Genomic DNA, 26,995 nt, shown 5'->3' with positions numbered 1-26,995 from the left:
ACCCAGTTTAGGGACACAGAATGGTGTTACAAATGCCCAGACTAGTAAATCCCATTTCTTATTTCCTTCAAGGTATTGCACAGAGATGCACGGCTATCAAGTACCACTTTTCTCAGCCAATCCGCTTACGAAACATTCCTTTCAATTTAACCAAGACAATTCAGCAAGATGAATGGCACCTGCTTCGTGAGTATTTCTGGGGAAGGGTCAGAGAGGAAATGGTGTCTTTCTGAACAAACAGTATTCCCACTAGCCCTCTCAGGTTTGAACCAAAAGATGTTGTGCTGAGCATTTGTGGGCCTATGGGCCAAATCCAACTTGGTCAGAGACTCTGAGAGTCATTTCACTACGCTCCACAACTTGTTTACAGATGGAATGTCTGAAAATCATGCCTGAGGCTTTGTGAGACAGGGCGGTGTGTGTTTCTGCCCTGGCGGCATCTGTATACAAATGGCCTCTGTACATGAATGGCCTCCTGCATCTTTTCTTTACCAGGTCATCTGGCACGGGGACCTGTTCTGCCACTAGTCTTGGTAAACCAAGGAGATTGTACCTTAGGTACTCTCAGTTTTGTTTTGTTGATACAATATTCATTTTAGCCACCATATCTACCTCAGGCCTTGGTATTTCTGCTAAAATATCTTTATGAGTGTATGTTGCAATTTTCTTAGAGGATGTCTGTCATCAGAGGATATCTCGACAATGGGAACCACTCTTTTCCACAGTCAGGAAATTGTGAAAATCTAGTAAGGATCATGCAGTGTAACACTAATGGGGGCTGATATTTACCTGAAAATTGCTGATTCATGCTGCCTGGTGATAGGTGACTCAGGAAAGCAAAAAAACTAGACCCTAGTCAGAGGTTGACGTCATTTTCCAATGAAATAAACAGTAAGAACTTTGGGGATCTTGTTTGGTGACCGAAACCACTGCAGAAAACCAAGCAGAATCTCATTTTGTGAGGCAATATCTGCAGATCCAAACATTGTTTTGAATCTCAAACATGGACTAGGAAGTTCTTAGGACACTGGTTTAGCCGTCGTCTCACGTTATACATATTAGTATTGGCAAATTTAGGACTTGGAAAGTCATTGTCTGAAATGTGGCTTATTTCTTAATGGTACGACTTCCTGAAAATTCTTTCTTGTTGGCTGATCTTTTCTAGGATTTCTTGGCAGATTTAAGCTAGAGTTTTGTCTAAGTGTTCTTACACCTGAATTTTTTATGAGTGTGTTTGGAGTTCTTTGTCTTAATCAACAGTCCTGAAAGCCCTGTAGTCACTGGTTTTAAGACCAGTGAAAAAAGATCAATGTAGGAGCCTGAGAAAGAACCTCACCTCTTTACTCGAGGAGTTTGTGGTTTGCTGTTGCCCAGCAAGGCAGTATTTGAGTGTTCTCTTAATCTTTTTTTAAGGTTCAGAAAGATACTTTTTTGAGGACAGAAAGACACTTCCAGCATTTGCCTGCATAGCTCTTTCTAAGATTGTCACATTTGTGGATGTGTACCAGGTTTCCCAGATAAGCTTAATACGCCTGGTACTAATGCAAATCCCATGTAGATTATATCTGAACCTCGCGCCTTTTAAAGGTTGTAGACAATAGAACTACTACTTAAACCACAGGGAATTTAGGAAATTGAGACAACAATGGCTGACCTATGACGACATTTCCCTGTTCAGATATGGATGTCACAAAATGACTTATTCCCTTAACATTAAACTCAGCCCCTTTAAATGATCACCGCCCTTGGCCCGAGGTGTCTACACTTCCTCTTCTAGGCAACTGGCTTTCATTTAGATGCTCTGAGCTGGAAATAAAGAAATCCCTTTGAAAGAAAGGAATGGTCCATGTGGGCCCAGAGCTGTTGACTGGCCTCTGGGACAGACCATCTATGCTTGAGATCTACTGTTTTAAGAAGGATCACAGACGTTTAGATAACTCAATTTTTAAATTTTTAAAAACTCATTTTTTAAAATGAGTTTTTAAACTCATTTTTAAAACTCAATTTGTTCCCCAAAGGAAAGGAAGGAAGGAAATAGAAGAAGAAAAAGAGCAGAGGTTGGGCAATCAGAGTGCTGCTTTAGGACAACGAGCACAGCGAAAATATATTTGGGTCCATGTCATCGATCCGTGTCTTGGTTTTGCATCGGAGGTGGGGGAGGGGCTGGGCTTCTGTCCTAAGGATCACGATTGTGTCTTTATGACAAAGACAAATAAAATAATTGGCACCTGTGGTGCTCAGGTAAAACCCTATTTCCCAGCAGCATAGCTTGTAGGCGCTTTCTCCAAAGCCAAGCTAAGCGTAGCCCCGCAGCGGTGGTAAGCTGCATTCCCGTTGCTCTTTTAACGAAAGTGGAGATATTTCGCTCTCTGTTTCCTAAGTAACTGCTATCTATGAGCCAGGTTTACTCGGGCATTGTTCTCTGCTCTGCTGTCTGCGTGGTGCAGACGTCTCCGTGCACGCAGGGAAGGTAGACTCTGACCCCATCTATCTTCTGGTGGAAAACTTGGGGAGAGACATCCCTAAACCACCCCAAGCCTGCAGACCCCAAGACTGCCCGTGCCACTGACTAGTGTTTGCAATGTTCGCAAAGCTCTTCATTCTCTAGTTTTCAATAACTCTGTTCTTTCTCCTTCCCATTCTGAATGTCTATACCTCGAGAGTAGACCTGAGAAGAATCACGGCTGGCTTCCTGGGCATGGCGGTGGCCGTGCTGCTCTGCGGCTGCATCGTGGCCACGGTCAGTTTCTTCTGGGAGGAAAGCTTGACCCAACACGTGGCCGGACTCCTTTTCCTCATGACAGGTACGCTGAACACCTCAGACTCCTCTCTGGGCAGAAGGGAAGGCTGCTCTGCCTGTGGCCAGCTTTGCTCTGCTAATTTTGTTTGCCCCTGTGAGAAAAGCAGCCAGGGGTCATTGGGTTTGGTGGGTGATAGAGAATGTAAAGAAAACAACAGTGGTCCTAATGCAGACCTCGTTTCTGCAGCCCAGCCCTAGCCCTGGCCTGGACTCTTGGGGAGCATGGGCCATTGTTTATCAGGAGCGTGCCCGGGGAGACAGTGATCCGCAAAACCACCCCCCTGAGCTGAAAGCCAACTCCAAGTACTTCTCTTAGTGATGGTGTCTTTGGGATCATTTTTACACACAAAACATTCATTCATTTCACTTCACAGATAGTTTCTGAGGACTCAGTATGTACCAGGCACTACTTTAAGTACTAGAGACGCGATGAATAAGGGAGACAAAATCCTTCTCCATTTTCATCTAGAGGAGAAGGAGACAATAAGGTGTGATGGTAATAAAAGCTGTGAGGAAAACAAACAAGGTGGAGTAGGGGGCTCAGGGGACACCTTGCTGAGGTGGTGATTTCCAGGCTGAATTAGGAAAAGCGTCCGGCTTTTGGGAGTGTGCTTAGGGGGTGAGCCAAGCCCTAGGGGCAGGGATGCCAAGCCCTAGAGACAGGGATAGTTGGTGTGTTTTGAGCCACAGAAAGAAGACCAACCAATGTGGCCAGAGAGCAGGGGGATGCAGACAGTGGTTTGAATTTCAATCTAAGCGTAATAATGGAAGCCACCAGTTTTTGTTTTTTTTTTTTAAAGATTTTATTTATTTGACAGAGATCACAAGTAGGCAGAGAGGCAGGTAGAGGGAGAGGAAGGGAAGCAGGCTCCCCGCTGAGCAGAGAGCCTGACGCAGGGCTCGATCCCAGAACCCTGAGATCATGACCTGAGCCAAAGGCAAAGGCTTTAACCCACTGAGCCACCCAGGCGCCCCCCACTTTTTTTTTTTTTTTAAGATTTATTTATTTTTTTGAGAGACAGAGAGAGAGAGAGAAAATGAGCTGTGGGGGAGGGGCAGAGGGACAAGCTGACTACCTGCTGACATGGGGTTTGATCTCAGGACCTTGAGATCTTAAACTGAGCCAAAGTCAGACATTTAGCCCACTGAGCACCCAGGCACCCCAACCACTGGGAGGTTTTAAGCAGAAGAGAGACTTGATCTTAAAGCAGGGGATTGGAAGGAGGATGGTGTGTGGAGACGCGTCTGTGGTCTTTTCGATTAGCAAGTGAAGGAGTCAGGAGCTGAGCTGACAGCTAATACTAAAGGTGGTGACAGGGAAGAAATCTTTCCTTTTGCTCCTTCACAAAGGTAAAAATTAACGTATTAGTGATTAGTGAATGTCAAATGCACAGTTTCACTCAGTATCAGAGCTAATATGACTGTGGATATGCAGCCATTTTGAACAAGCCTACTTCTGCTTCTCTGGAGTTCAGTTTTCAAGTGGCCATGGCTGGGTTTGCCAGCGCGTCTCACTTAATGGCCCCTCACGCACGCCCGCATTAACTGGAGGCAGCTGTACCTGACTCTCATTGGCTGACGCCATTTTCTGTCTGCCAGTCTTTCAGGGTTGACAGGTAGGTGGCGCTTTGCCTTCTGGTCAGCCAGTCTGAGGCCTGAGGAACCCAAGTCACAGGCAGAGACCCTTCCTTCTGATGGCCATGGGTCCCTTTCTCTCCCTGTGAGTAACATGGGTCACTGTTGTAAACACGCGGACAGAGCATTCTGAAATCATATGGCCCTCGTAGAGTCTGAGCAGAAAACCCACTTAAGCTTTCCAGAATTTGGTGAATACGCTAAGACTGTAGCACGGGGAGGCCAAGATTCTAGTTCCTGACATTTTGGAGGAGGATTTGAACCCTGAGACCAGCCACCGGATGCCTCATTTAAAACCCAAATGACTGAAAGAATGGGTCAGGGTAGCAAAGAAGCAGAGAGAGAGACTGTTTCTGCCCAGAAGATTCCTTTAAGCCTCTGCTGGGCCATAAGAGTCATTAAAAATCTTGTCCATCTTCTTCCCCTTTTTATTAGTTGAGTCCCCCATTTTCCTTACTCGTGTCAAAGGACTGACTGCAGGTTCACTCTCCCCCAACCCTGGAGAGGCTCACATCACGGCCCCTTGTCAGAAAAATGAGGGGGGCTACAGACAAGAAAGCCTTAGTGATGGTTTAAAAACATACTTTAATATGGATAATGCATAAATAATTTAGAATGCTCTTAGATATAAAACAATTATTAGCAAGGAACTAAATCACTGGGCCATAAAAGCCAGGGGTAGTGAGAGCTCCCGTGAAGGTCGTGGGCCGGTCTGGTTTTCGATGAACGGAGGGTGGTTGTTGAACACGGGGTGGACACGGAGGAGAGCTAGCCGCCAGGTGGCCGGCTGCCGGCTCCGCCTTTCCCTGCGCGGCCCTCGTTTCTGATCCACACGTGGACTGTAACTCCGGGCCGCACTGGCTCAGGCATCCTCAGAATTTGTCATCAAAACCCCCGTGCAACTGGTTAACAAAAACAAGACAAACAAAACAATAGCCACAATAACAAAAATCCCACAACCACCAACCCCCCCCCAAACCCCCCAAAACCCAAACTTATCAACTTGGCATTTGATGACCTGTCCTAAGGGACTAACAGACACAAACTAACGTTCTTCTGCTTTCTTTGCTTTGGTTGGCCAAGCAACATTTTTGGAATAAAGGGGAAAATCCTCTTGTAGTTCCCACCACCTGAAAAATTGGGTGATTTAAATATTTTTTCTTATTCTGAATCAAATCTCACTGTTGACTTTGCCTCATTAAAAAAAAAAAAAGAAGGGGCACCTGGGGGGCTCAGTGGGTTAAAGCCTCTGCTTTTGGCTCAGGTCATGATCCCAGGGTCCTGGAATCAAGTCCCGCATCGGGCTCTCTGCTCAGCAGGGGGCCTGTTTCCTCCTCTCTCTCTCTCTTTCTGCCTGCCTCTCTGCCTACTTGTGTTCTCTATCTGTCAAATAAATAAATAAAATCTTAAAAAAAGAAAAAAAAAAGTTCACAACCATCATCCCATTAAAGAACTTAGTTTTCTGGGCTTCCATTTACTCTCCCACCATAAGCTTGTTACGCTGCTCTACTCAGTGGTTTTCAATAATGTTGGAGAGCTGCAGGCCCTTGCCGTGGGCGGATCTGCTATGTCGTGCTCATCTGTTCCCTTACTGTTGGGCTTAGAGAGGTTTGTTTTATTTTTTTGCGGTTTCAAATACTGCCTTTACCTTTCCTTTGCAAACGCCGGATAACGACACGAATCCATTGCCCGAGATAAATTAGCTGGAGGCTGTTCACGTGCAGTAGCTGCAGAGGTGAGCAGCAAAGGGTTAAAAGAATTGATTTTAATTAAGCAGAAGTGTCTTCAGCAGCCCTTGTCAGCATCTCTCCCACAGATTTCTGATGCTAAACTTAGCTGCTTCTAATGTGCTGGCATCTCCATTCTCCGCCTGAACTTATTAGCCAAGCCTTCAATGAGGAGCGTCAGTGATGTGACAGTTTGAGATGTTAAAATGGAAACTTTGAAACAGTCTTCCTCCTTCTGCCTTATTGCTTGCAGACAGTTCTTGGTTACCCACATGTGGGCCAGCAGTGCTAGTGTTTGCCCCCTTCCTTTCCCCTGGAGCCTCACAAAGGGCCTTCCATAGACTTCATATCCCCTAGGGGAACCAGAGGTGGCCCTTGGACTTCGTGACCTCTGAGATCACACACACACACACACACACACACACACGATATAGAAGAGGTACAGGCAGAGGACTGAGAGGGTAAGACACTTGCAGCTCATCTGCTCTTGGCCTGTGAAAGCATTTGCCATCAACATTTGATGACGGATTGTGTTAGATTGCCATGGTGCTATAAGCCAAATGATTACAATTTTACTTATGTATACAAAGATTTGAAAGTGTTTATTTATTCAATGTAAGCATTTTAAAGTATAATGTTTATGTGGCTGTTGCTCTTGTTTTATTATCTTTTAAAACACTGGGAATCTCAAAAATTAGTTACAGCTTTGGCCTCCCTTCACAGGGGCCTCACTCTCCACTGGATCCATTCCCCTGCCCAGGCAGGGCTGTCCACTGAGTACTGTGACAGCAGACAGAAAGCTAACAGGGCCCAGGCTGCCCAAGAAAGCTCAGCGACAGTCAACAACCATGGTCGGTTATCCCTTCTTTTGCTTCAACACATTACCCAAAAAAACAAAAAAAAAAACAAAAAAAAAACCCAAAAACTCAAAACCAAAAAACCAAAATGAAAGAAAAAAACAAAACTAAAAAACCAAAAGCCACTATAGTAGATATATAGAATTATCTAGGTTATCCATTGGTTATGACCTAAAACCACAGAACCTTAGTGCCTGAGTTGAAACACTGGGAGCCAGATGTGTTTTGGAATTCAGGATTTTCAAGTTTTATTTTAGAAAGGTAAATATGGTGCATAGATCTTATATTATCTAACACCCTCAGCACGGTCTAAAATCAAATCCATTAACATTTCTGCAGCAAAACATATGAATATTCACACGAAGCAGGATCAATAAGGACTATAAATAGCCTCATGTCACACCAGGTCAGGGTTTGCATTAAATAAGATTGCTGAGATCTTTCAGGGAAAGATGGGATTTTCTTTTTTTTTTTTTTTTTTATTTAGTAATTGTGCCTTGTGGATCTTCTATTTTACTTCTTAAAGTGTTGTCTGTTTCTTGCGCATTCATTTAGGAAAGACAACTTGGGAATGGCTTTTTGAGCAATCTGTGTGAGAGTAGCATGAGGCATTTTTTTTTTTTAAAGATTTTATTTATTTATTTGACAGAGAGAGATCACAAGTAGTCAGAGAGGCAGGCAGAGAGAGAGAGGAAAGGAAGCAGGCTCCCTGCTGAGCAGAGAGCCCGATGCGGGGCTCGATCCCAGGACCCTGAGATCATGTCCTGAGCTGAAGGCAGCGGCTTAACCCACTGAGCCACCCAGGCACCCGCATGAGGCATTTTTGCTGGAAGAGCAAAGAGACCAGGATGATGGGCAGGCCATCGTTTGAAGGACTGGAAAAAAAAAAAAATCAATGTTTATGCCTTTGGGTGTTGTAGTTGTGTTATTTATCAAGCAGGCTAACTGGGGTGAAGCAGCTCCCACTCCTTTCACACTGTTAAGCACATCAAAGGAGGATGGTCAGAAGAAGGGGCCCAGTTACCCTCATTACAGCTTGCCAGCTGGCCACAGGCACCTCGAGGAGTTCAGGGAAGGAAATTGGGTTGATGATCTGGGATGGTTGCATAAATTTACTTCCATTCTGATCCGAAAAAATCCCTTCCAACCCTGTAATTCTGCAACATCCTTGTATCTTCTAATTAAGAATATTGGGGGAAAGCTTTTTAATGCATTATAAGAAAAGTAGTTGCATCCCGGGCTTTTCAGAACCAGTAACTCTTCACTCTTGAAGATGCTACGGGCAATAACCATAACCCAGCCTGGGATTCAAGCTGGGCTCAAGAGTATCCGTCCTGGTTGCAAGGGACTGCAGGAGACTCCTGGCTGGTCAGGGAGTGAGCAGAAGGGAAGGAGAGCCTAGGAGAAGAATGGAGGAGAGATGACCTCTCTCCTCATGGGTCTTCATGAAGGACCATTAGATACTGAACTTTTTGAGTGCAGGGGTGGTACCTTATTTATCTTTTTGTACCCCTGCTGCATACCTTGCATGAACTGGATTGCTACGGACAAACGTGTGGCATTATCTGCGCTAACTTGCCCCCTGGCTAAGTCTTACAGGGGTAACTTGGGATGCCCCGGTCCTGAGGTCGGTAGAACTCAATGTGTTATAGAACTCAGTTTTGTTTGGCTGGTTTTGTTGACTCCCTGTGCTCAGCACTATTAGGATCCACCTGGAACTTTAGTCCAAGGGGTGTCTCTTACCTTGCCCCGAGATGCATGCTGGGAAGTGGACTGGAAACAGCACCTGGGGTTCCTGATCACATCCACATCAAACCAATCACAGCTGTGATCAACGAGGACTCATTAAACCACCTCTAAGATGATCAGACCCGGGGTGGGATGTAGTAGATGCTTGATAACTAATTGCACAATCACTGATTAACATATAAAAATAGTAAAGTCTTGCTAAGACCCATAAAAGAAATAGAAATATACTTCATACATTGATTGCACACGCATAGGATGTTATGGGTTGAGTCGTGTCCCTCCTCAAATCCCTAGGCTTGAAGTTTAAACCTTCAGTACCTCACAATGTGACTGTCTTTGGAGACAGGGTCTTTAAAGAGGTGATTAAGGTACAATAAGATCATTAGGGTGGGCCCTAATCCTATAAAATGACCAGTGTCCTTACAAGAAGAGTCCATTTGGACACAGTTACAGAGGGAAGACATTAGAAAGAGAAGTAGAAGACCACCATCTACAAGCCAAGGAGAAAGGCCTTGGAAGAAACCAGCCCTGCCAGTAGCTTGATCTCAGACTTCTGGCCTCCAGAACTGTGAGAAAATTTCTGTTGTTTCAGCCACCTAAGGTTCTGATGCTTAGTGACGGCAGCCTAAGCAAGCACAGGAGCACTGGGAGATGTGCATATGGAGCTAAAATAGAATTTAGCAGTATATTAAAAATTTTTTTCTTTTTTTAATAAAAAAAAAAAGGAGGGTGCCTGGGTGGCTCAGTTGGTTAAGCATCTGCCTTTGGCTCAGGTCATAATCCCAGGGTCCTGGGATCAAGTCCCACATTGGGCTACCTGCTCAGTAGGGAATCTGCTTCTCCATCTCCTCTGCCTCTCTGTCTCTCATGAATAAATAAATAATCTTAAAAGTGAGAGAGAGAATTCCTCAGTATCAGCATAAGAATCCAGCTACAACAAAGATGCTCTCTTCATTTAAGTTACACTTGGTATCTTTGAAGTGAGGATGTTTCTCCCCCCTTTTTAAAATATCTTGAGTGGGGTAGGCCTCTTTTACAAAATCTTGTTGGGCAAGTTGGAAACAAAGCTTTCTCTCCCCTCAGTATGTTTTCTAGTAATAATCAGAAACACGACTGCCCATCCCACAAATAACAGCCACGCTGTCGCTCTGTGTGCCGACTCTGAGATGTGAGGGTCTAACACACAGGAACTCTTGCGTATGCTTTTTGGTGACTCCTTGCTTTCCTCTTTCTCAGAACTACTTCAAAAGCGTCTTGGAAGAATTAAAAACGTCACCAAAGGGCACCCCCATGACACAGTCTGTGGGAAGGGGGCGGGCGGATGGGGACGTGTTTGTGGGCTCATGGTAACCCTCCCCAACCTGAAGCAGAGTGCATAAAGACAACAGAAAATAAGGCAGGTTTTTGTCAAGATTTGACAAGTACCCTCTTCCAAAAAGAATTTAAGTGGCACAGACATGCATATATATCACCGTAAAATAAATAGAGAGAAGTGATACAAGTAAGAAAAAGGAGCAATCAGGTTTGTGAGGCAAGATGGCTCTAAGGTGAGGTCAGTAGCAAAAAGCATGACATGAAGTGCCCAACTCTTGCTCACGGTGGGCTGCTGATTAGCTTTAGGGAGTTTCAGCAGCTCCATCAGAGACAGAAGTTTCTATCAGTCACATCAAGCGAGGTGTCCATGAGGTACACAGATGGAAGGCACAATCATTCGTGACACCGAGGGCAGAGAAAATCATCCTTTTGGTTAAGTCCTCAGGTTAGCTGATTTCTTATAATCTTTTTCTATTCTGTGTGAACTGGTGGTGTTCTGCTGAAATTCATTTCACCAAAAACACCTTTGTGGAGCTGGAAGGGGAAAGGTCTAACAAAATTAATGTTTAGTATAAAATCAAAGGGAGCATGTATAGTATATACACAGCTTTCTTCTTCTTTTTGGTGGAGTTTGGGTGGGGGAATGTTCTTGCTCCATGCCTTATTTTGGAATAACAGAATCACAGGAATTTGACACAGTAAGGGTTTTCAGTAACCAAGTCCCCCAATTTTCCCCCACCGAGTGAAGAAACTAAGACTCAGGTTAGGTAATTTCAGGGTCACACAATGATTAGGAGCAGATCTGGGGACCAAAATACACATTTCCTGCCTCTCAGCTTAGTGCATTTGGACATCAAAGGATGCTTAAAATCTTAGTTTGAACTCAAGTTTTCAGAGGTCATTAAAACTACATTACTCGTAAAAAGCCTTGCTTTTAGGCATTCAGCTCTGTGCAGACAGTTGAATGCAAAACAGAGTTGTTTTCCTGTGATTGGGTCATTGTTCTATTATTATATTTTACCTGTTGATACTCTAGAGATCAATTTTTTCTAACTGCCTTATTGTTCTATTACCAGCATTTCTTAGAAAGACCTTATTATATATAAACATTTTCTTTGTTATGGTGCCAATGAAAACATTGATGTAAATGTAGGAACATTTGCTTTTCACAAGGTTTGAAAAAAGCAGAGGAGTATTATTTTTTGATGAGTCCATTCCTTTATGAAAGAATTATTTCCATCATGATCTTTGGAGAACTTAAAGTGATACATTTGCCATAATAATCTAGAGCAGGAAGTCACAAGATAAGATTTTTATCCTTTTTGGGAAAATAGAATCCCTTTAGATTTTAAAAACAGAATCAGACAAAGGGTAGGAAATATCAAATTATTGCAGATCGAGTGTCCTTTTAATTCGAAACATTTCTTTTCTGAACGCACATTTGGGAAAGGGTTCAAGCAATGTGCCTTTATGTAATTTGAGAGCAAGCAGAATTCTGACACTTAAAAATGGCATTAAGGTCATTTTTATTTCCTCCCAATTGCTGCCTTCTCTGAGTTTGCTTTTCTGTTAGTGTTTCTGATCCCCAGAGCTCTATCAAAAGGATCAAGGGAAATCTGTTACTTCTGGCCTTCTCTTTTGAGTCCCCAAATCTGTCTCTGTCACCTACAGAGATGTTCAATATATCTCCAAAGCAATTTCCAGCCAATAGATGCAACCTCCATTGTATGTGGGATAAACCAAAGTATGAAGAAGAGAGGCACAGGATTTGGAACAAACTGGATACTCCAATACTTCACTAGGTGTTTATTTCTGCTTTCATGACCCATCTCTGGCAAAAGCCTCATTCTGATCCCCTGGCCATCCCAAAGGAGCATCCATAGGGGTCCACTGTGGTGGAACAGAACCACCTAAATCCTAGGAGTGTCACTTAAATACTAAAAATACTGTGTTTGGGAAATTTTTATCAGAGTTCTGATTTTAGTGTCCTGGAAGGACAGATAATTATACATACATGTGTTGGTACAAAGAAGTAAATAGATCCGCTTTCTTTATGTCATCCAAATTATCTTGTATATTCTGAATGGTTGAAGTATGTGTTCTCCTTACTCAGCTATTTTACCTCAATCCCAACATCCTGGATTTAATTTGTATCATTTAAAAGCTTTTATTTGGGGCACCTGAGTGGCTCAGTTGGTTAAGTGGCTTCTTTCAGCGAGGGTCATGATCTTGGGTTCATGGGATTGAGCCCCATGTCGGGCTCCCTGCTCAGTGGGGAGCCTGCTTCTCCTCCTCCCCCTCCCCACCTTTTGTGCTCTCTCTCAAACAAATGAATAATGAATAAGAAAAAAAAAAAAGACAAACAAAAGCTTTTATCCATTCATTGAAAAATACAATGATTTGTTGAGTCCTTAACATGTGTCATGCTCTGAACCTTAAAACATAATTTAGCACATGAGAAACACATTTAAAGTATTATTTATAGGGACCATGACAAATGCTATTGATAATGGTAGCTGAAAAGGAAAACAGACATTATATGATGCTTGCAACTATATAAAAATGTGTCAGATCAGATATAGGACAAGGGAAAAGAAGACTGTTTTATCTTAGATGTGAGTGATTCTAGAAGATCTTTTCCTTAAAGATAGAACTTTTATTTCATAGCTTTAAGAACAAAACCCAAAAATAAATTCAAATATATATCACCATCCGAGCAAGATAATCCTGCATAATTCAAGTTATCAGAATATGCTCCTGTGTTCTTTACTTGTATACCTTCCATACCTAGCATACAGTCTGGTGCATAAAGGTTTTGCCAATGTTTGTTGAACGAATTCAAGTTAATTCCAGCATGAGCATTATAGCTCCTTTACTAATTTGGAGTGACCACCTCATCAGTTGACCTGATTTTCACAGAGGCCTGTCTGGCATGTGCGTTGTAGCAGGCAACACTGTAACCAATCATTCTGTTCTCTTTGTATTATTTATAGGGATATTTTGCACCATTTCCCTCTGCACGTATGCTGCCAGCATCTCCTATGATTTGAACCGGCTCCCAAAGCTAATTTATAGCCTGCCTGATGATGTGGAACATGGCTACAGCTGGTCTATCTTTTGTGCCTGGTGTAGTTTAGGCTTTATTGTGGCAGCTGGAGGTCTCTGCATTGCTTATCCATTTATTAGCCGGACCAAGATTGCACATCTAAAGTCTGGCAGGGACTCCACGGTATGACTGTCCACACTGGAGGACAGTGGCCCATCCACAATGCAGACGGCTCCTGAGAGGAACGGAGTGGAGTTCAAGTCGGGATCCCAAGCACAAAACGGTCTTTTTACATTCCAACCTGTTGCCTGCCAGCCCTTTCTGGATGACTGATAGAAAAAAATCATGCAAAACCTCCATACCTTTCTACGGACAAGACTACTGTGGATTCAAGTGCTTTAATGACTATCTATGCTTTGACTGTGAGATGGAGGGAGCGGTGCCATGGAACATTTCTAGGTTTAGAAAAAAGAGGAAATTGCAATGGAAAAAAAAATTTGTATGATTGCCATTTATTTCAGAAAGTTTGTATATAACAATTACCTGAGAGTCATTTCTATTTGCTAAAGGATTCATAACAAAGCGAGTATAATTTTCTTGTCATCGTTACACGCTTGTTCAGTTTGAATGCGGTATCTTTGGAACTTGTCCTGAGGGTGTCTTGTTGTGTCAGCACCAAATATTTGTGCATTATTCGTGGATGTTCTTTGTCAACAGGAAGATTCCCCTTCTGTTGCCTTATTTATTTATTTATTTATTTATTTATTTTCAACGGGCGTCTCTTCTCTGTCTTCGTACTGGAATCCGGATCCTAAGGGAGACAGACCAACCGCCTAAGAGCTAATCCGTGACACTATGCAGTATTGTTCGATGTTTTACCTGTTGTTTAACCTCTGTCTCTTTCTGTTAACTGGATTTCTGCATTAAATGGCTGCCCTCTTGTTAACATGGGTGTGTCTTCTTTCAGTGGTGGGCGGATGGGTCTCCTTAGCCATGTGGACAGAGGGAAACTCTCTTGTGTTACTAAGACTCTTATGAAGTCTTACTAATTGCTTCATTTCAACTAGGTGGGTCATTAACCTACTGTTGACAAAAGATGTCATTTTCAAACTTCTTTGAAAACCTTACCTTGGTGTTCTAAGTTTTCTTCTTGCGCTTCCTTTTACCACCTGCTTGGTAATGGGCTAGTGCTAAGGATATATAGCTTCTCCTTTGTCCTTGGATCTCCTGGGGCAGTGGATTTCCATTTTGGCTGCACATGGAGAATCACCTAGTGAATTCCTCATCCACACCTGAACTGGGCCCCTCGTCAGGCCAATTGACTTGGGATGTCTGCAGCTGGACCCAGGCGTTGAGTATTTTTGAAACAACATCCTAGAAAGTTCAGATGTGCAGCTGGGATTGGGAGTCACTGTTCTGGGCCAGAGCCGCAGTAGTATCCTCCGCTGTTAATATTTATTTAGCACTTCCTGTGTCCCAGGAACTGGGCTATGTTTTTTTTTTTTTTTCCAGGTATGATTTCATTTAACCTTCTGGAAAGCTCTGTGAGACAGGAACAATGATTCCATTTTCGTGATAAGGAAGCTGAGGATCAGCCTTAGGATGTTTGCTTCATTTTTTCTCAATCCTTTCCCCATGCCAGGGTATAGGACAAAAGTTAAAATCCTTCCATTGTGTCTCCTTATCTTTAAATAGACGGGTTGGCACCAGCTAACTTCTCAGCTTTTTCTTTCTTTCTTTCTTTCTTTTTTTGAGATTTTATTTATTTATTTGACAGAGATCACAAGTAGGCAGAGAGAGAGGAGGAAGCAGGCTCCCTGCTGAGCAGAGAGCCCGATGTGGGGCTCGATCCCAGGACCCTGGGATCATGACCTGACCCGAAAGCAGAGGCTTCAACCCACTGAGCCACCCAGGTGCCCCCCAGCTTTTCCTTTTAACTCCAACCTTGTCCTGTTCCCTACACACATGGATGGTGTGCTGAATAGAGATGCTCTGTAGAATTAGGGAAGGTGCCACATCCAGAAGTAAGACATTGTTTCAGATTTTAAATTCGTGAAAGATGCACTTTTCCTTTGTTATAAAAACTGATTTGGAACTTAAGAAAGGGGAACGATAATGAAATCCACCCCTTCCTGCACCCCTCCCCCACAAATAAAGCCTGACTTGTAAATGACAGTGTCCACATATTGTCACGTGAGCCTTTTCAGAGAGGTTCAGTGATTCCGGTGACCACACAAGCTCCCGAGACCCGTGGAGAGACTCCTCAGCAATCTCTCAGGTCTGTTTAATAAACCCATCCCTCAGGGTGAGATCAGAGACATATAGAAAGGGGCATTATTTTCATTTATTACTTATGTGGGAAATTCTCAAAGCAGGAGAGCTGTTTCTTTGAAGTCTTCTTTAAAGATCCCCATAGAGAATGTCAAGACTCTTCAACATTTATATTCCAACCACCAAAGCAGTGTCTGAGTGAGTGACTTTTGAAGTTTCCGAGAAGCTTCCTAGGGATTTGAGGTGAGAATGGAAGAAAGCCTCGGAGTGACAGAAGGTTGAAGGGTTCACACACCAGAAAGGTGCCCAGAAGCCAGGGGAGTTCAGTTACATTCAAACTTGGGTTGGCAAAAGCAGCCTCCCTGCCTTCCAGCCTAAGTGAGCTCAGAGCAAGGAGTGCTGTGCCCAATGTTCCTTGCTTTCTATTTACTGTCATTGAAGAGTGAGCAAATGTTGCCAAAGTCAGGCATTGTGTCCCCACCCATGGGCTTCTCCAGGAGGTGTTTTCTTCACCGGCTTATGAATGAAGGATGATGGAAACGGCCGCTCACTACTGCATGGAGCAGAGTAATTTATTGAGACAATCTGTTTGTTCTTAAGTTCTCTCTGTCCCACTTCTACATGCATGTCATGCCCAGACTGTATTACTTTGCCTCGGAGATTTTTCTACAAGGCAGAAAGCAGAGGTGGTTGAGATTGAGAAATGCAGGGGATCTAGAGGGGAGGACAGGCTCAGGACTGAGGTTGGGGACTTCGAGCGCTCAGGGGCATCCCAGAGGCTGAAAGAGAAATTCACGGCAACCATGTGATTAGCTGGGCCCCACACTCCCTAAAGGCATCAGGACCACAGAAAGGATGTCTGTGTGGGGCTTCCAGGGAAACTAAAGCCCTTGGAACAATGACCTTCTCACTGGTAGCCAGTCTGACCCTTGGAAGGCTCAAGGATTTTGGCACAACTGTGTGTGAATATCCCCAACAGTGAGTGAGGGCCAATTTCCTCCCAGTCCTGCAAGATAGGGCTGGGAAGTGTATTTACAGAACACTTGGGATTATAGACTAAAGTCATGTCCATCTGTCATTGATAGACAACGTACACCAAAAAAGAGAGCTTCATTCAAAACCTGGATTAGATCATCATAAGCCCTACAGCCCCCTCCTTTTAACAATGTTGTCCTTGGTTTACTGGCAATGTTAGAACAATTGTAGCTCACTCTGAGGGAACCCTAACCCCTCTCACTGGAGTACATGGACCCTTTATAGTCCACGATGTAGGAAACTTACAGAGAATGTAATTTCTCCATAAAAATCACTATATCTTTCAAGAAATATTTATTGAGTGTCTACTAGGGGCCGAGCACTATTCTAGGCCCTTAGGAAACATCAATGAAAGAGAACAAAGGTTCTGGAAACAAAACACAAACAAGACACAGTTTATACCCTGGTAGTAAAATGCAATAAAGCACAAGTAAAATTCTAGTAAAATGCAGTAAAGTACAAGTAAAAATTAAAGTCACCCTTTTAAGCCCCAAATGATTTCCTAAGTCCAGGATTAAAGTGATTCCATACAGTGACTAAAATAAGTTTCTTTTGAATTATACTTTCATTGGCTGTGCATTTCACTTCATATCATTCTTAATTGAATCTATCCTCAGTTACACAAAAAGTAACATTATTACTTGCAGGGGAGTGTCCTCTCAAAGATTTCCCATTTGAAATTTATACCTGAGAACAACTAAAGGTGGACTGTCCAGGTAGACCTCAATTACCTGAGCTAAGGAACCCAGGTTCTTGGACTTTCAAGGTTACCTGGGCTAAAGATGAAGACGAATCTAGGATCCTTGAGACTCAGAAGGCCACAAGGTCAAGGTGAGCTACCCAGGGAAGGTCACTGGCTCCGTCTTTGCTCAGGCTGTTTCCACTACTGGGGACTCCCACTCCCACTCTGCCAGGCTCAGGCTGATTTTTCCTTGTGTGTCAGCTTCCATACAACCCTTCTGAAGCCTGCCTGTCGCTCGTTACACTCTGCATGGTAATCACTTATTCACCCCTACCTGGGTATAAACTGTGCCTTGTTTGTGTTGTGCTGGCAGCGCTCTGCCTAGGAACGCAGTCGGTGCTCCTAAATCTTTGCCAAATAAATGCATGAATTCAGATCACAAAGATAAACTTTCTTCTTCCCTGGACAGAAGTGACTCCCTCAGCACCAATTGTAGGGAGCCCATCAAAAAATATATGGTAGTATAATAGGTTAAATGAAATGAGACTATAGCTTGGCAAGCAAGTAAGCCTCATTAGAATAATTAAAGGGACTATTAACCAAAACTAGCCCAGACATAACTTGAAATGTGTTATGAACTAAGTACTATGGAACATTTATTTGATGGCTCAAACAGTATTAAGTTAGTAACCTCAATATGGTTCTACACCTCCATTTAAAGCTTTCCCATTTATGTGCAGGTATGTTTTAAATCTCTAATTAGAATTCTGAAAGAAATGCTTCAAATGTGACTTCCTTTGAATGCAAACAGCTATACTGACCAAGAGCCCTTTTAAAATTGTATTAGTTGAGTTTCTCCAGGACCCTATCCTAGGACTGGAAGGAGAGGAAATTCTTCTTGCTGTAGGACAACCACAAATGCTTGAAGAGACTCAAGGTACCCTATCACAGTGGGAATTTGCCTGTCAATATACTCCCTGCCCATATGCAACCTGTATTTTGCTAATCTTCAAGGCAGGATTTCTATTTATTCTAAAATGTATTAGCATGTATCTTCTTATAGCTTCCATAAAAGGAAAACAAATTGGTTGGCTGTAAGATACTTTCCTGTTCCTATTTCCTGTTCTTTTCCCCTATCAGCATGTATGGTAAAATACTGCCTGCTCTCTGCTGTCCTGGGCAGTGCTTGGGCCTCTCTGTGGACAGGGGCAGAGAGACCAGGGCGCTAGAGAGGCGAGAACAAGGGGGCAGTGGAGCTGATGAGAATGTAGAGATAGGGCAGAGCTGTGCTGGCTGCCCGGAGGAGGCTGGGTTTTACTCTGGCTGTAGAAGGCAATGAGAGTTTAATCACATCACAGGGATGTGATGTGACTGTCATTTTAAAATGTGAGTATTGCTGCTGGATGGAAGATGGATTGGAAAAAGCAGGTGGAGGTGGAGAAGACAGTTGAAGAGAAGAGTGTGGCAGGAATCCAGGAGACACAGTGGTGATCTGGACCCAAAGGTGGCCATGAAGATGGAGACAAGAGGGTGGATATACTTCAGAGATGGAGTTGACAGGACCTGCTGGTAAAGGGGATGGAGAGGAGAAAGAAAAAGACATTATCAAGGATGGCAACTAAGCAGTTTTCAGAGTTAGGTCATTTACTAAGGGATTCTTGTATCAAAGGGGAATAAAGGGTGGATGGAGCGTACCTGGATGGCTCAGTCGGTTGAGTGTCTGCCCTAGGCTTGGGTCGTGATCCCGGATGGGATCAAGCCCAGCATTGGCCTCCCTGCTCAGTGAGGAGTCTGCCTCTCTCTCTCCCACTTCCCCTGTTTGTGCCTTCTCTCTCTCTCTCTCAAATAAAAAAAAAGAAAATCTTTTTTTTAAAAAAACCCAACCAAAACAAAAGGGAGGGTAGGATTTGAAATGGGGGGAAGATACTAAGTGTCATGGTAAACCCAGTGTCACACAAGATGGCGGTTATCCTTAACTGAGTAGAGCCCAGGACTGAAAAGCTTTAGGTAAGAATATGGTCCAGTGACCCCAGTGTACCTTCTCCCTAACTGATCCAACTGCCAGCTTCCTCCTCTTTAATTTCTAGTTGTTCTCTGGAAGCTGTCTATGCCAGCTGTACTGCTCAGTTTGAGTGTGAATTTTATCAATTAATGGTGACTGCAAAGATTCCGATCCAGCCACAAGGGGAATGCATGTAGTGATTGTGAGTTAATGGAAGAGACAGATGTCACCCACTAGCTTCCTCAGCTCACATCATACCTGGTAGACTATTGGCCATGCTTCCTGTCATGTGTTAAGGCTGCCATTGCCAACATTCACAAGATGCCCTGTGATCTGGTCATTTTGGATGACCAAGACCTTGATGACATCACTGCCTTGAGTGTGGGTTGTGAGGATGGATGAACTGTAGCCTCAAATTCTTAAGACATGTCCTCAATCTATACAGGACCTTATGGGTAAATTCCCTCAATAGTTGCATAGATGTGCAGTGACATCCTCTGGGAATTCTGGAAAGTACATTGAAAGCTTGCTAGAACAGGTTCACGGAGAATCCACTCTATCTGGACAAGAAGGGCCTGGGACTCCTTTGACTACCTTCCCAGAACACAATAGGTACCTCACAATCACAGCCAGATGTCAAGGTGGGGGTGTTTAGTTCTTGAATCATAGAACACCTTTTATTTGTATCCTTGTGGCTTTGCCAGTGAGTCAAGTTGGCTGTGAGGAACACATAAACCCTTTAGAAGAAACTTGCCTGAACTGAACTTCACTAGGCGGTGGCTTTGGCGGGCTTCAAACTCATTCACCACACGGAAAACACACCATCTCATCACATCGGTTGACACTGTTAAGCTTATAAGAGCACAAAAGGAACCCAGAAATCTGCAAAGATTGTTGTGGTTTTCTCATTTCTCCCAAAGCTTGTATTATTTCTGGACTCTATTGGTACTCAAAAAACCAACTCTGCTTTTCAAGCACTTGATTCCAAAAGAATGGTGCTGGAGTCCCATTCCCTTCGGTTCAGAGGGTTCCTACATTCTTCTAAATGTTAGATATAAATAAGAAGTGGAAAAGACAGCTCTGACTCTCAGAATCCTCTCCAGTCCTGTCTCTTGGCGTTGATGAGATGCTAAGTGTAAGGATGAGTCAGCCTTTCCTTAGTGACGGGCCATCTTCTTTATGACCTCTGTCTTATTGTTAGTGCCTCTACTTTATGGATGGAGAAACTAGGGCTCATAGAAGTTAAATAACCTTCCCCTAAGATACTAAGTGGTGGAGCTAAGGTTTAGATTCTGGTCTTTTTACTCCCAAGTCGTGATTCCTTCCACTTTCCCGCATAGCATTCTCATCGTGCCCAAGACCCAACACATACACTAATCGTGCCGCTCTAACCATATCTGAGCTTTCCCCCCAAGATTTTTATACATCTAGATTAACATTCCCTCATGGATTTTGTGGTTGCACTTGGAAGTTACTGCTCTGCAGTTTTTAAAGTTTATTTACCTTTTTTTTTTTTTTTTTTTTTTTTAGAAATCTCTCCATCCAACACAGAGCTTGAACTACAACCCTGAGATCAAGTGTCACATGCTTTTCCAACTGAGCCAGCCAGGTGCACCCACTCTGCAGTTTTCAGTCAACGAGCTACATTTCTAAACCAGAGCACATACTGCCCTTTGTAATTCTGTAAAGAATGCCAGACCTATTTTTATAAGCACAGAACCTCTCTTTACTGATTGACCTTCAGGAGCCCCTGTCTTTGGCAGTAGCCTAAAGGTATGACAGCAATTTTAATTACCTTCCTGGCACTCCCCCCACGGAACATTCTGAGAAATTCCCATGTCACCAGGGCTGCTCAAAGATTAATATTTAAGTGGGGTAGATCCTCCTTACTTTGTCCTGTGAAAGCATCCCTGGTGACTTTTTGAAAATTATTCAATGAAAGCAATTACTCCAAAAAGAAAGCTAGCTAGTCTTGTAGTTAGAGATAGGCTAGGAACTCCGAGACTCAGGACTTCTAGTCCTTGTTTCCTGACTCTGTAGCTGTGAGCTCCTGAAAGTCAGTCATCTCTCCTGGGCCTCTGGAGACATTCAGGAGCTGATGGGCTTTCCAGGGACACGGGCAAGGCCACACGTGTAACATGCCCATGAAATACTTTCAATGCTTTTGCAAACTTTTCTATTCTTTTCCAAGTTGAATGTAAACTCGTCCTTTGTAATGTGAACTGATTTTAAATTAAAAGCACAGCGTGTAGATGACTCCAATAATGCAATGAAGCTATCTGATGCTGTGTCAATAGAAGGCTATCTTCCCAGCTTCTTAGTACACATCAAGGAGGGCACTTCGTGTTTCTCTTCTCTTTGAGGGGTTGGTCCCTGCGCAGCAACTTCAAAATAAATGTCAAGACGGCCTTGGGAGGAATGTGGAAGCTCTGGCTGTCATCCCTGTTGACAGTAGAGGAAACAGACTTCGAGCCTGAACCTAACGTCTCTCCGCCAGTGTCTGGCAAGGTGTCTAAGTCCCCAGAAAGTGAGATCTGTAGGTTTTGAGGCCCACGTGTCTAAGGATCTGTGTTCCTGCAAACATGTCGATGAAGCACTAGTCTCTGCTTTATATGCCTCTGTGGTGACTATGGTAAATTGCTATCATGCCAACATGTTTCTCAAATAAAATGGTCTTAGGAATTGAAATTAAACCAACTGTGAAAGGTAATCTGGGGGACATAACACAAGTGATTAATGCAGTATTGATCCAAAGGCTGAGCCGGTTCTTAAACAAAGGGTTTTCCAAATAAAGTAACAGTTTAAAGAGGGTTCACGGGAGTGGGAAATGGTTTCCAAGAGAATTGAAGCAACATGAGGGAAGAATGTGGGAGGCGGGTGAGGGGGGTTGAAGGGCAGAGCCACGAGAGCCACGTGGAGCCACGTGGAACCACACCAAGCAGGACATGTGGACACCCTCTTCCCTCCTCCCTTGTCCAAAATACCAGCTCTACTGCAGGGAGCCAGATGAGTGAAGAATGCAATGGGTTAAGATGGAAGTTAGTGTGTAATTTCATCATTTTTAAAGCAATCGGCCTGTGGGTCTGTGATACGCCTACATAATCAAGAAGGGTGTCACAGAAAATGTCAAGCTTTTACCTAGAAACGACCGAGCAGCTGGTTCTGTGTTGCATGATTCCATACATCCCCCTGTCAGGAAGGAAAAAAAGAAAAAAAAAAGAAAATCTTCCTTCGGGATGTAACAGTCAACATTTTTTCTTTTTTTCCTTCGTGACATTGGAATGCACGGGTTTGAGGGAGCGAAGGGGAGCTGGGTCCAGCATCCTGGAACTTTCTGGCTTAGTTCACTTAGTTGGCAGACGACCTCGAAAAGTAACCTGCGTGTGGTCATCTGTTTCTCAGATCTATACCGAGGGACTGGTATGTGCCAGAGACTGACTTCTGGGCGGGGGATCATCAGTGAGATCAACAAAGCCATTCCCTTCAGGAGCTGGAGAGACAGACAGCAAGCAGACACGTCTCCTGTGCTGGAGGGAAGTGCTATGAAGAGAAATGGAGCTGGTGAGGTGGTGGCTTGTTGTGACAAGGAAGCCAGGGATGGCCTTGCTGACAGGGGGGCACTGGAGCAGAGATCCTGACTAATGCAGGTGTGGGAGGAAATGCCCCTGGAGAGAGGACAGGTAGTGCAAAGGCCTGAAATGGGACAAAGCCTTGCATATTCCAGAGTCAGTAAGGGAGGCAGGACACAAGAGGCAGAGTTAGAGAGGAGGTTAGAGTGCATCTCAGGACACCAGGTCAAATGAAAAGTCATTGGAGGCTTTTGAGCAGGAGAATGGTATAATCCAACTTCAACACAAATAAAAACAAAAAAACTTCTGGCTCAGTGAATTAATTTTCCTTGGTTTCCATGTCAATATCGAGAGGCTGGTGCTGGGCATTTGGGACATACAGGCAGACCACATCGTTAATATGCCCACTCTTCCAAGATGAATTCAATCTCTAATAGCATGGAGGTATCTGGGGCAGAGTCACAAATGGGTGTCAGAAGCATGACCACGAAGTAGAAATAATGAGTAAGAGGGAGGGGGACCTGGAGTAATTGCGCTCCTTTGTTACACCCCCGAGGAAGATGTTACTTGCTGAAGGAACTTGATGAAAACTGACAATATTAAATGATTATGGCATTCAGATGGCAAAATTATACTTCAGATCACATGACTCTCTCGAACATAATAAAGTCATGGAATTTAACTGAAAGACAAAGAAAGCTGAGCTCTTCTTGTACCTAGGCATGTTTTCAGTTGTTTTAAATTCCCAAGTCCCTTGCTTGTCACTCAAACATTTCCCGGCATTTCCTTCATCTTTTTCCGTGGAGCTTTTCCAGAGAGTGGTTTCATCCTTCCATTTCCAGAGGCTAAGACAGCTTTCTCTCCAACACTCTGACTTCCGGCTGGTGCCCCCCACCCGCCCCTGACCTGCCTCCTTCCCGATTGCTGTCAAGGCAGCTTTTCAGGCAAGGCCAGTCTACCAAGGAGCATCCCTGAAGCCTGACACATAATAAGTACTCAGTCAACGCTTGATAGCTCAGTGAATGAAGGAGTAGATGAGAGAGTGAGAGAATTGGAAAATAGAAAAAGCTACACTCCATACACCATAGGATATAGTATTGGTATAACATGCATAAAATTCTCCCTTGAGATTTCTTAATGACCAGGATTTTGCATCTCACCTAATTTTAGTACAAAATCTTTCCTGCATAGCTCTTTGAACAATCATTTACCTTATATCCAAGTGAGTGGTTCCTCTTGAAAGTTTACATATATTTTGAAAGATTTTATTTATAGTTTGTCAGAGAGCAGGAGAGAGAGCACAAGCAGGGGGAGCGGCAGGCAGAGGGAGAAACAGGCTTCCCACTGAGCAGGGAGATCCACCTGGGACTCCCAGAATCCTGGGATCATGACCTGAGGAGAAGGCAGGTGCTTAACTGACTGAACCCCCCAGGCATCCCAAAAGTTAATATATTTTGAGTCCCCAATGAGCCTTAGCTTTCTAGGTCATAGAGGAAGTAGGTGTCTCCCTGACAGCTGTCTCTTGCTTTCTGAGTGTCCCTTTGATTCACTATCCTCAGAATCACAAGCATTTATTTCCTCCCCTCCAGCAGGAGCCAGTACAATTTAGTTCAAGCAATATTAATCGTTCTTATGTGCCACACCCTGTGCCAAAGGTGGGGAAAATACTATAAAATGCTCCAACTAGAAGATAATCTCAAATTTTGGAAAATCCTCAAAAAGCTGTATTGCCTTATGCATTTGATATTAAAGATGCTTTAGCGAACCCCAGAACTGTGATTTAATTCTGTGAAATACACTAAGATAATTAGAACCACGGCCTCTGATGATCTCTGATGCTGTCATTCAAGTTACTGAAGAAACACATTTTTCTGTCATTTGCTGCGTCTTGGTTATACACACAAAGATGTCCACCCCCTCATGTATTTTTTCCTCTGAAAGATGAAAGCAAGGCTTCAGAACAGAGCAAAAAAGACCGTATTGTTCAAAATCGTTGAGGCCAAAACATTAAACATTGAGACCTGGAAAATATGGCGAAAGGGAAAATGCGAACTATACAGAAACCCTCCAGTGAGATTGACACATACAGAGGCTGCACAACATGAGCGTGCTTAGAAACCTAGGTGTGCAGGATGGGGTTCCCAGGTGCGATCAACAGTCCACTTTAGGTAGTTTAGAAGAAAAGGAGTTCATTTTGGGGTGCCTGGGTGGCTCAGTGGGTTAAGCCTCTGCCTTCAGCTCGGGTCACGATCTCCGGGTCCTGGGATCAAGCCCAGCATTGGGCTCTCTGCTCAGCAGGGAGCCTGCTTCCCCCCCCCCCCCCCCCCGCCCCCCGCCCCGCATCTCTGCCTACTTGTGATCTCTGTCAAATAAATAAATAAAATTAAAATTAATAAATATAAAATTATATATATATAAATATAAAATAAATTTAAAAAAAAGAGAAGGAGTTTATTTTAAAATAATTAAGGTGCTCAAGAGGGCCAAAAAATGTGTCTGGTTGACCATACAACCAGGAACACCAGGCAAACCCCATGAGGGGATTGTTGCCACAATGAGCCCCGGCAGCCTCTGCTGGACGTTCACGCCGCACCTGGCACCCCTGATGGTGGACCCTGAATGCTGCCCTCTGTCCCTGCTGACCTTTGAGACCCCATGTTTATTCTGCCACCCTTCCAGAAAGCGGGTTCTATTTTGGTTGCCTGCTTAATTAGAGGTGATACGGTAATACGTACCCCCTTCCCCTCTCCCCCATTGGTCTCTTTACTCCGATTTTGGGAGAAAGAGCTCCATCTATCGGTCAGCGGGTCACAGCACACACGGCGCCCGGCAGGGAGGGGTGATTTCTCTCTGCCAGCCCACAGGGTAGCTCACGCCACTCCGTTCCGGTGGTGGCGAACTTGGTGAGAAAACCCAAGAGCCTAGGCCTGTGGTCTCACTTCCATCTCTGTAACTGATCTCTGGTGGGAAGCACTGTGGCGCGTAGGGGAGTTTGGTAAATCCACGGGAGGTGCCGCTGCCTGGAGAATCCAAGTCTAGGATGAGCAGTTGTTCCCGCCATTACATGTATCATTACATCCGCTGGGTCACGAGGATAAACACGCAGAGCTGCTCACAGCGGGCCTGGACCAGCTGAAGGGCCCTCCCTTGCAGGAAGCCTCCATTAAAAGTAAATGAGTCAGAGCAACAAACCCAAAGGTGCCATAGATTGCCTTTGGATACCAAGGAATTTCATCAAGCATCTGTGCCTCTTTCTTAACAGCACTAATAGCTGCAGTTCTTACAAAGGAATCGCTGCTTTTGTTCGGCCATTTTGGTAGGAATGGGGAGGTGGGGGGAGCCTGAGGTAGACGGGGTCTTCGTCCTCCGATAACAGTCACCCTTACTCCATGGTTTGGGAGCCATTGTCGAGATTCTGCATTTGCTCAGGGCACCGTTCCAGGTGTAGAGTCAGGATCTGGGGAAATTACCACATAGTTTTTCACTGAGAAAACTGAAGCAGTCAGAAGAGAACTTGCACAGTCTACCACCACCACATCCGCCCACCCTCCAGCATCTGCTCCCACTTACAGTCTGTTCTACAGTGTGTGTTTCTGCAATAGGCAGTCACTCAAATGTTATTGCTAGGTCGGGGATGACGTCACTCTAAAGTGGAAATCGGGTCGGTTCATAAGTCATTTCTCCCCCCCAGCGCATTAATACTTTGTGCTACAAGATAAGAGCAGCTGAATGTGAAGACGTTAATGGAATGAGCTGAATGAGTAAACTGCAGGAAGAAGAAGGTTTGCATGAAGCCTTCTCACTGCATCTTCTTACTGATTCCTTTGGGCCACAGGTTCTGTCTTGGAAATCCCTATTGTGTAGGTAGCAGCCTCTACCCTTCTTCTACCAAATTCTATTCAACCTGCCTTTGCCCTTTTCTTGGAAAGGTGATATCCTTTATTTACTGATCAATAGTTGCCCTTGAACAACATGGGTTTTAAGTATGGGGGTCTACTTTTATGTTTTTGTTGTTGTTTTAAGATGTATTTATGTACTGTGCACACGTGGGGTGGGGAGGGTAGGGGCACGGGGAAAGGGAGAGAATCTCAAGCAGACTCTGTGTTCAGGGTAAAGCCCTATTCCAGATTCGATCTCACGACCCTAAGATCATGACCTGAGTTGAAACCAAGAAATGCTTAACTGACTGAACTACCCAGGTGCTCCTCTCCCCCCCTTTTAAGAGTTGACCACGAAAGCCACAAGGGCATTTATTTATAGCTTCCCGCCTCTGCTTTCATGGGACCAAATCAAAGGTGAAGGGAGCAG

At 44.1% G+C, this 26,995-nt stretch overlaps 1 protein-coding gene across 2 annotated transcripts in view; it reads left to right on the top strand.

Moving 5' to 3' along the window:
• TMEM178A (transmembrane protein 178A) overlaps window positions 1-14,074 on the top strand; it is a 49,365-nt gene extending 35,291 nt beyond the window's left edge. For both annotated transcript variants that reach the window (XM_004765529.3, XM_045079188.1), the window contains exons 2-4: window positions 73-186; window positions 2,667-2,804; window positions 13,076-14,074. In XM_004765529.3, coding sequence (XP_004765586.1) covers window positions 73-186; window positions 2,667-2,804; window positions 13,076-13,317 — 494 coding nt within the window. In that variant the 3' untranslated portion in view covers window positions 13,318-14,074. The remainder of the gene's footprint in view (window positions 1-72; window positions 187-2,666; window positions 2,805-13,075) is intronic.
• Window positions 14,075-26,995: the final 12,921 nt, after the last annotated feature.

This window comes from Mustela putorius, unplaced genomic scaffold (assembly GCF_011764305.1).
Source record: "Mustela putorius furo isolate JIRA1106 unplaced genomic scaffold, ASM1176430v1.1 tig00000281_pilon_pilon_pilon, whole genome shotgun sequence".
Classification (NCBI taxonomy): domain Eukaryota; kingdom Metazoa; phylum Chordata; class Mammalia; order Carnivora; family Mustelidae; genus Mustela; species Mustela putorius.
This window is presented reverse-complemented; position numbering and strand designations above follow the sequence as displayed.